This window comes from Bombina bombina, chromosome 6 (genome assembly GCF_027579735.1).
Source record: "Bombina bombina isolate aBomBom1 chromosome 6, aBomBom1.pri, whole genome shotgun sequence".
NCBI lineage: Eukaryota > Metazoa > Chordata > Amphibia > Anura > Bombinatoridae > Bombina > Bombina bombina.
Genome location: NC_069504.1, coordinates 178,529,253 through 178,541,988, shown reverse-complemented (window position 1 = coordinate 178,541,988; position 12,736 = coordinate 178,529,253). Strand labels below are relative to the sequence as shown.

General features: G+C 35.0%; 1 protein-coding gene across 1 annotated transcript in view; it reads right to left on the bottom strand.

Moving 5' to 3' along the window:
• CTTNBP2 (cortactin binding protein 2) overlaps positions 1 to 12,736 on the bottom strand; it is a 404,880-nt gene that overhangs the window by 114,109 nt on the left and 278,035 nt on the right. Inside the window, 2 exon segments of the mRNA XM_053716684.1 lie at positions 171 to 266; positions 7,855 to 8,121. Of these exon segments, the coding sequence (XP_053572659.1) occupies positions 171 to 266; positions 7,855 to 8,121 (363 nt within the window).

Sequence of the window (12,736 nt, the reverse complement as noted above, 5' to 3'; positions counted from 1 at the left end):
TGTTGGGTAATAAATAAACTGCAATTAGCTAATTATTAATAATACAGTGTTACATGTAATGCCTGGAATAAATCACTGTAGATTCTTTCATATATTCATTGTCCTGTAATTATTTGTGTAAACTGTTAAGATGCTCAAATGAATGATTAAAAAATTAAGATAATTCCTACCTGGTATTAAAACTGTTATTTTGTCAATTTTGCTCATCTTTAGGAATTCCCAAGGCGGCTGGAGAAAAATCTGACCAACTGCCCAGGAGGTATTTCCTGAAAGAAAGATAGATTATTGTTACCCCAGGGATATTTTAAATCATTTAAGTACAGTCATAAATATGTCCCACAATGTTGTTTTTACTAAAACATATTGACAGCAGAGTTTTTTAACATACATTTTTACTCATCAGCAACTATTTTGCATCTTACATCCATTCACAAATCACTTAAATATATGGTCAAGTGCAGATACAAATAGTAAATTATAGCAAACGTGGATTTCATTTGCATTGGATGATCATCAAGAAAGATAAGATGGAGACCTCCCAAGAAGAAAATAATTACTTGTCTTTCATCAGGACAAAGAGCACTGATTTCGTAACTGGTTTCAAGTTTTATTAATGCTTTCTGCAAAAGCAGATGGAACTATAAATGTTTAAACAAACTGAATATGCTTTCAATATTTGTATTACTGTTGTGAATTAAACGTGTGATATGGGAAGCTTGAACTCTATGTCTCCTAAAAATAAGAAAGCAAATCCATATACGGTAAACCCTTCTGAAACATACATCTATAGAGTTATTCTAGAACAACAGACTATCCTTTCTTTACTATATGATGAAGGTAAAAGTAATACAGCTGATATTAGTTATGGAAGTTCTAGAACAACGTATAATAATGTCAGCAATAGTGTCAGCGCCATTTTTATCAATCATTCTGCCTATCCATTAATAAGCCTGTTTATCCATTAATCAGCCGGTCTTTATTTACATGTGTCTATCGATCTCACTAGCCATCTGTATATCCATCTATCTGCCCCTCTATTCATCTATGCTTCTGTTTATTGAGAATTCCATGTGCTTATCTGTCCACCTATCACTTAACTTATGAATTCATCTGCCTATACATCCTTCTATCTGTCTATCTGTCCCTCAGTCCATCTATATTTACATGCATCTACTAGAAAGCTGGCCAAATTAACTACCATGTTTTAATATTTAATTAGTCATTTATATGCTTGTAATGGGTTGGAATGACATAGAAAAGGAAGACAAAAACACCACAGTTGAAATTTAAGTTTACAGACAGCAAGGTTTAAATAATATGTGTATTTGTCTATCTATCCATCCCTCTGCCTAATTACATTTATTTTTGCTGGGCCTTCAATTTAACTGTTCATCCATCTATATATTAAACTTACATTTATTTAAAGCATTCACTGCCCTTCGCATAAAATTCACAAGATTTTTACGGACAAAATTTATCTTTAAGCCTTTGAAGCTAAAAAGCAGTTTATGAAAGATGCTAAGAAACATGTTGCTGTGTATACACTGTGTGTATTGGCTGTGTTTGTTTGTTACCATTTCAAAGTTTTTAATTTAATTTTCTTTGTTTTACATAGAGTTGAGTTGTTGTGAGCTGAGACTTAAGATGAGTGTACTGGGGGACTTCAGTATGGTTGCTGGCTTGGTGGCTCTCTGATGTCTTCCTTGTGACACGCTTCGTGGAACCCCCTATTTTTTATATCTTTTCAAGGAACTGGTGCTTGAAGGTCTACAGTCTGAGACTCTTAGAGAAGGTAGCAAGCATTGGGGACATCCCTTTGTTGTCACGGACATCTTTCAGGATCTTCACTCTTTGTACTGTGGTATTTCTGCTGTTTTTATTGTTCCTATTGTTTTACTGGTAGCATTAGTCTGCTGTAGATTTGTGTGCCTAATTCAACGTTTCTATCATTATTTTGTTCATTTATAAAACAGCTTATTAATAAACTAATTTTAAATTTCAGACACTTTAATTCAACTGTAAGAATTCAACAACCTTTGTACACAATTTAATTCTTTGAAAAGGCTTTCTACATGACACTACAAGTACAAACTAACCATTCATGATACCATATTAACTTATCCACCCAACAGAAGCAAAATAGCAATTCAACAGGCACAAAAGTCTCATGTTGAGAAGCTGTGGCATTATTGAGGTCACCAATCAATATGCACTGTGGGAAATGAAGAAACACTTCTATAAATGGCATTTACGTAGGAGTTTATAAAACAGGATTACCAAGGAAGAAAACATGGTTTGTGTTTTCTCTTTCTTTAGACTTTGTTAAACTGGATAAATCCTGTTTGGTCATGGGTTTGCTGTGCTCTGCATTAATCTAGGTAGGTACTGCCAACTGTGATTGAGTCTGGCCCTAAACATGGATGACTTGAAACAAAATGGAGGTTGTTGCATGTAATGTTCAAAACTGTAAAGCTTAAATTTAAATGTATGTGAATAATTAAGGCTGGTCTAAGAACTATAATTTTCATATCTGCAAATTAAATAAATTATTATCATGGGATGGAGAAATTTAAAGGGGCATATTGCATATGTAATACAACATATTTAAATTATCCTTGGATTAAAAATGTAATAAATAAACTTTTCAATATATTTTCATTATTTATTATCCTTTTCTTATAATTTAGCCTTTTTAAAATTCTTGTGAGAATTGGAAGCGCACACTGCAGATAGGCCTAATGCTCCTCTATTCTACATAACCATTTTATGATCAATAATTGTCTCTAAATGGTCTCAGTAGAGGAGATAACATTAAAACAGGCGTACTTGCTTGTTTAAAGGGATTACTTTATGTAAGTTAAAACTTTACACTTATTTCTTAAATATTTAAACAACTACTATAATAATATAACAAGTTCATCTGCAAATTATTTTTGGGCTAAACTTTGCTTTGAATACAGGATTATGTTTATTATTTTTAACAGTTTTAAAATGTCCCTTTGATCCTGGCGTTCTATTTGTTATTAAAAGGCAATAAAACATAGGAGAATTGCACAGCATGTGCAAGAATTCACAGACTATACGAATATGCATTTGTGATTGGCTGATGGCTGTCACATGATACAGGAGGAGTGGAAAAGACATAACTTTGAAATTTGTTAGAACAAAAATCTACTACTCATTTGAAGTTCTGATTAAGTGCTATTGCATTGTCTTGTCATCTTGCATTTGTTGTTTATGCAAATCTAAAATATTTACTGGTCCTTTATGTCTTCCTGCGTTTTTTTTTCTTTTGCTGGACAGTTTAGTTAAGTTTTACGTTTTCTGCTCTATAACATCTTGGGCACAGAGTCTTTGTATTCTTATCCAATTATAGTGTTCATTAACCTGATTACACTTCCAGTGTTATATTGCTTTGAGGACCATTATTGCAAGTTCATAATAGTTATATAATTACCTGGAAGAGTGCCCCTGTTAGCGCCATTAATAGTGTGTCCATTATAAACACTTACGGCTAGATTACGAGTTGTGCGTTAGGTTTAAAAAGCAGCATTAAGAGGTCCTAATGCTGCTTTTTAAAGCCCGCTGGTATTACGAGTCTTGCAGGTACAGGTGTACCGCTCACTTTTTTGGCCAGACTTGGAAATACCGCAAATTCACTTACGTAAATTGTGTATCCTCTTTTTTTCAATGGGACTTGCATAGCGTCGGTATTACGAGTCTGCCAAAAAGTGAGCGGTACACCCTCTCCTGTCAAGACTGGTCAGTAGCTAAGAGTTTTACACTACAATGTCGTGGCATAAAACTTAACTAAAGTGCTAAAAAGTACACCCATAAACTACCTATTAACCCCTAAACAGAGGCCTTCCCACATCGCAAACACTAAAATAAAATTTTGAACCCCTAATCTGCCGAACCGGACATCGCCGCCACTATAATAAACATATTAACCCCTAAACCGCCGCACTCCCGCCTCGCAAACATTAGTTAAAGGGACAGTCAAGTATAAATTAAACTTTCATTATTCAGATAGGACTTTTAATTTTAATTGACTTTACAATTTACTTTTATCATCAAATTTGCTTTTTTCTCTTGGTATTCTTAGTTTAAACTAAACATAGGTAGGCTCATATGCTAATTTCTAAGCCTTTGAGGGCTGCCTCTTATCACATGCTTTTTAAATCTCTTTTCAACACAAAGAGACAGAAAGTACACGTGGGCTATATAGATAACACTGTGTTCAGGCACAGACAGTTATTTAAGATCTAGCACAATACAATGCTAAATTTAAGACAATAGATAATAAACAGTCACAGTCATGTGATCAGGGGGCTGGAAGAAGGTTCCTAGATACAAGGTAATCACAAAGGTAAAAAGTACATTAATATAACTGTGTTGGTTATGCAAAACTGGGGAATGAGTATTAAAGGGATTATCTATCTTTTAAAACAATAACAATTCTATGGTTGACTGTCCCTTTTAATATTATTAACCCCTAATCTGCCGTCCCTAACATCGCCGACACCTACCTACATTTATTAACTCCTAATCTACTGCCCCCAACGTCGCCTCCACTATACTAAAGTTATTAACCCCTAAATCTAAGTCTAACCCTAATGCCCCCTAACTTAAATATAATTAAAAGAAATCTAAATAAAAATTCTTATCATTAACTAAATAATTCCTATTTAAAACTAAATACTTACCTATAAAATAAACCCTAAGCTAGCTACAATATAACTAATAGTTACATTGTAGCTAGCTTAGGATTTATTTTTATTTTACAGGCAAGTTTGTATTTATTTTAACTAGGTAGAATAGTTATTAAATAGTTAATAACTACCTAGCTAAAATAAATACAAAGTTACCTGTAAAATAAAACCTAACCTAAGTTACAATTACACCTAACACTACACTATAATTAAATTATTTCCCTAAATTAAATACAATTAAATACAATTAAATAAAATTATCTAAAGTACAAAAAACCCCCCCACTAAATTACAGAAAATAATAAACAAATTACAAGATTTTTAAACTAATTACACCTAATCTAATCCCCCTAACAATATAAAAAAAGGCCCCCCAAAATAAAAAAAGCCCTACCCTACACTAAATTACAAATAGCCATTAAAAGGGCCTTTTGTGGGGCATTGCCCCAAAGTAATCAGCTCTCTTACCTGTAAAAAAATTACAAATCCCACCCCAACATTAAAACCCACCACCCACACAACCAACCCTACTCTAAATCCCGGCTTCGTTGAGGACTTCGGCCCGGTTGGATGAAGACTTCTCCCAGTAAGGTGAGCTTCAAGGGGTTAGTGTTAGTTTTTTTTAAGGGGGTATTGGGTGGGTTTTAGAGTAGGGTTGGCTCTTTATAATTTATAGGCATATCAGTGCAAGTGGGACACATTCTAAGAGGGGGTTCCACAATGGCTTCTAAACACATAGAACAAGGATTTTCCTTGGTGTCAGACATGTTAAACAGGCTAGTAATGTAACAAGCAAGCTTGGAAAACACTTTAATCAAAGTAAATAACACTTTAAACAAAAACGGTACTGTGCCTTTAAGAGAAAAAAAGCTGCACAAACTCTGTGTAAAAAAGCAGTAAACACAACAAAATTTTTACAGTAGCATCATAAAGCCTTAATAACTTTGCACCACTATGCAAATAAACAATTAACCCCTTAATGTAAAAACCGGATTGAAAAAACCGGTAAAATAACGTTCAGCACCTTGCCACAGCTCTGCTGTGGTGCCTACCTGCCCTTTAGGAACGATTTGTGGGGGAAAAAAACTCTTTACAGTCCTCAAATACAGCAGGAATCTCTGGAGAAGTAGCTGGATGCTTCTGAGGTAAATAAACTGAGCAACTGAAAATAGGCCCCTCCCACCTCACTCGATGTTATGGGGCCTAAAAGAAACACCACAGAGTGTTTCTTAAACTAGCCATGTGGGTTAATAACCCTTAAACAAGCCACAAAGACCCCTTAAAGTCCCTCAAAAAACATTATATTTGCAATTGAACCAAAACGTTTTTTCCTATCAGTGTCACCAGTAACTATGAGCCCTTTATGCAAGCTTGGATTCCTCTTTTACTGAATACAACTTACCTTTCCCTCATGGGGATATTGCCAGCCTTTTCTAGAAATAACACAGTCTGTCTAGAAAAAAATAGACTGACCATACCTTAATGCAGTTTAGCCTGCAAACTGTTACCTCAACTGAAGTTTTCCTGTACTCTTCAGCCCTTGTGAGAACAGCAGTGGATCTTAGTTACAAAATGCTAAGATCATCATCCTCCTTGCAGAAATCCCTTTTCTGCCAGAGAGTAAATAGTACACACCGGTACCATTTAAAATAACAAACTTTTGCTTGAGACTCACTTTACCCTTCCTAGCAGTTAAGCAGGCAGAGAAAATGACTGGGGGTGGAGCTAAGGGAGGAGCTATATACACAGCTCTGCTGTGGGTGCTCTCTCTGCCACTTCCTGTTGGGAAGGAGAATATCCCATAAGTATGGATGAATCCGTGGACTCGATACATCTTACAAGAGAAATGTATTTCCCCATAGGAATCAATGGGGCTGCGTTAAGGAGCTTTACGCTGCTTTTTTGCAGGTGTTAGGTTTTTTTTCAGCCGGCTCTCCCCTTTGATCCCTATGGGGAAATTGTGCACAAGCATGTTACACCAGCTTACCGCTAACGTAAGCAGCTCTGGTATTGGAGTGGGGTAATGAGCAAAACAGCGCTGTCTGTAAGTGAGCGGTGAGCATAAACTGCTCGTTAGCACCGCACAGCCTCTAACGCAGAACTCATAATCTAGGTGTTAGTGTTCTATCCAGTGTATAAACATCACACTAAAAAGAGAACTCTTACAAGATGTGCTTGCTATATATATTCATTGAAATATAAATTCCAAGTAATCTTCTTCCTACAATAGATGGGGCAGCACTCACTTGTCTTGAAAATCTTAAGTATTTATTTGTGACGTTTGAGTCATTATGCTCCTTTCTCAGGCAAGGCACAATCAAGAACAATGACCCCAAAACATTACAAATAAATACTTAAAGGAACAGTAAAGTCAAAATGAAAGTTTCTTAGTTACTTCTATTCATTCTCTTGGTATTATTTGGTAGGCTACAGGGAGTTAGCTGCAGGTTAGTGGCTGTACACATATGCCTTTTGTCATTGGCTCGTCTGATGTGTTCAGCTAGCTCCCAGTAGTGCATTGCTGCTCCTTCAACAAAGGACACCAACAGAATGAAGCAAATACGATAATAGTAGTACATAGAAAAGTTGTTTAAAATTGTATGCTTTATCACTATATACAGTATATATATATATATATATATATATATATATATATATATATATATATATATATATATTAGAGACATATCACTGTAGTTTACTAGTCAGAGACTAAAAGTTACCAGTACACTCAATATTAAAGATATTATACACACACTCAAACATGTATTATATATGTATTTATATATATATATATATATATATATATATATATATATATATATATATATATTACACATAAAATGCATAAAATCACACAATATAGGTATATGTAATGCCCACCTACAAATAGGACTTCAGAAAAATAGAGCAAATGGATTAACACTTCCGATGTGTATGCAGCCGAATACTACCATATATTTAACAAAGAATTATTATTTTTTAAGGACGCAGTAAATCCTTTGTTCTATGTATGCTAGCATCTATGTATGCTAGCATTGGGCTGTCTACAAATATTTGCATAAAAATACATTACATTATCAGACCCACAGCACATGGATATGGGTTGTGTTTCTAAATGAGATTTGCAATATCGCAGTACCTAGTCTGAATGACAGGTCATTAATAGCTCCAATGCTGGATTCTGTTGTGTTACTGAATGTCAGCTCCTCTTGGCTTTCCCATCCATCAGAGACAACTGTGGCAAAATGGTTCAGAACAGCCCGGCTCACTAATATGGAGAAGTCATCCCACGTTGTATGTTTGTGGATATATATGGAACAGGTGTCCACACTTTCCAAATCATTTGTGCTGTAGTCGACCTGAACATTTTCATCCAACAAAATATTTATGGGGATCCTGAGTGAATCTGTAAAAAAACGTGGAATTTATTTGCTCATTTATGAAATCATCAGTCTTCACTTTCTTGGAACTGTAGCATCCACATGTAATTATACAGAATGCATTAGTACAGTAGATTTAAAGTTGCATTGATCAGAACAGATGGCAGACCCATACTGCCAGATTTTACAAATCCGCAAGCCTGGCAGAAATTTTCTTTCCTCTGAGTCCTAGAAAATTCATGGAAAACCTTTACTAAACCTACAGCAAGCCAACATGACATACATTTATTTTTAAAGGGATACAGTTCAATTGCGTTTTGTCCAGGGACATATTTATATTAAAGGTTTTCAAACAAATCAACAATATCATTTTCAGGATTTGATATCTAATTAGTAAAGCCTGGGGCTCAAAATACCTCTAAAGAACCTTAAATTATCACTGGAACACTAAAGAAAATGCAAAATTCCTCTACAGAAACAGTCTCTTCTTCCTTAGTACCTTAGAGCCATTCCCTTAGACTATGCAACTGCTGGCTTCTTGAGGTCTATAAATTATTTTCCCTAAAATGAATCTTTTGGGGCAAATTGCTTGAGCAATTGTACCAGAGACCTGAGAAGCATATTTGGAAAACTGGTTTATATACTGTCCCAGACATTCTTCTCTAAATAATTCTTAAAATATAGCTTTTCTTGTGTACACAACATTACAAATGTATTGCACAAGGTGCCCTTGATTTCTTCACTGAGGGATACTAACTACATAAAAAAGCAGGGGTAGGCCATTCTGAAAGTTAAGTTACTGGACCTCTTTTATACTTACATTACCTTTCTGCATTATTGATTGTACTTGAATTAGGTATTGTGTCTTTTTTTCACCTTTTACCATAGTATGAAGACTGGAATGTCAAGAGGCGAGATTTCAACTCTACCACCTCTGATATTCCTTTGTCAGAATGCAGCTGTCCAGTATATTGATTAAACGTGAGTGTTGACAACTCCCAAAATTGTATTATTTAAAAAGATAGATAATTTCCTTTATTACCCATTCTCCAGTTTTGCACAGCCAACATGGTTCTATTGATATACTTTTTACCTCTGTGATTACCTTGTATCTAAGCCTCTTCTGACAACCCCCTGATTAGGGATGGGCGAATTTGTTTATATTCAAATTCGAATGTTAGAACAAATGTTATTGTAGAAATTCGATTTACATAATAGAATGTTGATAAGAATGAATATTCTTAAAAATTTGATTTTCGAATATTATTTACAGTTTTCAAATGTCACATTCGAATTTGAATGTCACTTTCGAATTTGAATGTCACTTTCGAATTTGAATATTACATTTATAAAACACAATTGTAGACTAGAAACACTATTTCAAATTCGAATGTCACATTCAAATCAAATATCACATTCGAATTGAATATCACATTCGAATCGAATATCACATTCGAATCGAATATCACATTCGAATCGAATATCACATTCGAATCTAATATCACATTTGAATCGAATATCACATTCGAATTTGAATATTACATTTATAAAACACAGTATTAGACTAGAAATACTATTTCCAATTCGAATGTCACATTCAAATTCGAATGTCACATTCAAATTCGAATATTACATTTAAAAAACACAGTATTAGACTAGAAATACTATTTCAAATTCGAATGTGACTTTTGAATGTAGCATTCGAATTCGAATATTACATTTAAAAAACACAGTATTAGACTAGAAATACTATTTCGAATTAGAATGTGACTTTCGAATGTAGCATTCGAATTCGAATATTACATTTATTAAACACAGTTGTAGACTAGAAATACTATTTCGAATTTGAATGTCACATTCAAATTCGAATATTACATTTCGAAATTGAATGAATGCATAGCTAAACATTCTATTATTCTAACGAATATTTTCAAATTTTATTTAAAAATTCTGAAATGAAAATTTGAAAATAGAATGTTAGAATGTTATATAAACATTCGAAATTTAATTAAAACGAACGAATGTATAAAGATTTGTTTTAAATTTCAAATTTTTAGAAACATTCGCCCATTCCTACCCCTGATCACATTACTTTTTATTTATCTATTGACTTGCATTTTAGCCAATTAGTGCTGTGTTATGCACAACCCACGGGCATAAGATAAATGTTATCTATATGGGCCACATGAACAAGCAGTCTCCTGTTGTGAAAAGCAAATAAAAAAGCTTGTGATAAGAGGCTGTCTGTAGTGGCTTAGAAACCGGCAGAAATTTAGAGGTTTATATGTTATAAATACTGTATAATATACAATATTAAGGTAGCGCCACACAGCAATGAATATAGATAGTAAAACACCACATATAATACAGTGTAGTAATTGATAAACAGTTCACAAAATTAGCCAAAATATAAACAATCAACCGGACAATTTGAAAGATCAGAGAATCATATGATATAGTCCCCTTTAAAAAGTAATTCCAATATTTGAAAAAAGAAACATAAAGTTCAAACTTCCCTTTTAAAGAGTCCTTGTTTGAATGCGTGTGTTTGCGGTGCAGCTCCCTTCCAATCACTGGTGTGATCTCCGTGAAGTGTGGATATGTAGGCAAAGAATCTGTAGAAACAGAAAGGGGGTGGAGCGCAACCAAGGGAAAACACACTGATCTAAGTGCAGATTAAAAACACCTTTTCACTTTAATCAAAACAGTAAAAACATCAGGATGTACACTTACAAACTTCACCCTCAAACATATGAGGTATGTGCTGGCACTCTGTATAAGTTGTCCAAAACACGGATAAACTGGATACTGTGTAGTCAAAAGTGTTTGTATCCCACTACGAGAGTTCCACTTAGCCCACTGTGAATGTATAAATGTCCGGGGTAAGGATGTCCCTTTATAACTTATAAATAGCACTGAAAATCAAAGCTCCAATATCACAGTGCAAATACAGGTAGGGCCGTGATACAACTCAGGGTAACAGACTGTAAATGTTGGGAGGCGGTAGATACAGTGGCAGCGCGGTCCTATGATTGTAGCCGGCTGAAGGAAACGCCGCTGCACACAATGCTAACCTGATCCTCCGTCAAAGAGATGGGCATGGCCTTACGCGTTTCGCTGGGCTCCTCCCAGCTTCGTCAGAGGCAATGCCCATCTACTCTGCTGACGTATCTTATATGGGGAGTACTGAAACATTTTTTAGCCAATGGTGGCTTCCCTTAGGTGACACACCCTCCATACATGGTAACTGTGGACGGACCTGTTCAGATTATATACATTATACATAGAACATTAAAGGACCGTATTTTGCATATGCATGAGTATCAATTTTAAAAACAAGCTATAAGACTTCTATAATGGATATAAACATATATCCACATATAAAAATATGAAACATAGCTAGCAAAACACATCAAAAATAAGAGCATAAATATCAAAATCGAAACCAATAAAACCTGATATAAAAAAAATGTTGTTATAAAAAAGAGACATGTTTATCTAACATACCTAAAAGAAAGCCTCTCACTATGATAAATGTATAACAAGCTCAAAAATAAACTACTTATAATATGAGAGATAATCTGTGCAGGCAAAAAAGTACACCTCTACTAGGTGTCCAAAAAGGCTGCTAGATCAATATCACGGTTAAGACCGTCTGGACCCATAGACCCCAGTCTATGGATCCAATACGTCTCCCGTTTCCTCAACTCCAGGAGGCGGTCCCCTCCCCTCACTCTGTTCCTGATATGTTCAATGGCAACTACAGTTAACCCTGTACTGTCCCTATTGTGACAATCTAAAAAATGTGCTGATAGCCATGACTATCTAGCCCATTTTCTATATTCCTGAGGTGCTCCCCGAACCTCGTTTCTATCTGGCGTTTAGTACGCCCAACGTAAATTTTGTCGCAGGAGCACCTCAGGAGATATACCACATAGCTGGTTTTACATGTCATTAAATTTTTTATTTTATATTCATTGTCGTTTCTTAGGATCCCAAAAGTTTTATTATGTGGATCTTGGTGAGCGCAGCATTTGCATTTTTTTCTGCCACATTTAAAAAAGCCGTATGTATGTCTCTGTAACCATGGATCCTTACCAGCAGGTCTCAACATACTTGGGCTGATCTTATTCTTAATGTTGATATTCCTCTTAAATACTACCTGACCTTGTTCATTAATAGAATCCCTCAAAATTGGGTCCTGCATAAGTATGGGCCAGTGTCTTTTTATAGCTTTCTCTATCTCTCTAGAGGCTCTATTATACCTAGTAACCAGTTGTATATTCCTTTTTTCTTCCTTTGTTTATTCCTTGATGCATATAGTTGTTTTGTTTTTTCACACACTACCTTCCCTTTCACAAGTGAGTTCCTATCCATCTTGCCTACTCTTTCCTGAGTGTCCACTAGCATTGCTTCAGGGTAGCCTTTTGCCAAAAATCTGTTTTTAATTATTTCTGCTTCTCGTAGGAAATCAGTATCTTTGGCACAATTTCGCCTGGCCCTCTGAAACTGTCCAAAAGGGATGTTTCTTTTCCATTTATCGTGGTGCCCACTATGGGCATGTAAATACCCATTGGTGTCCGTGGGCTTTCTGTATAGACTAGTGTATATACTTGATCCCTCTTTTATTAGTTCTAGATC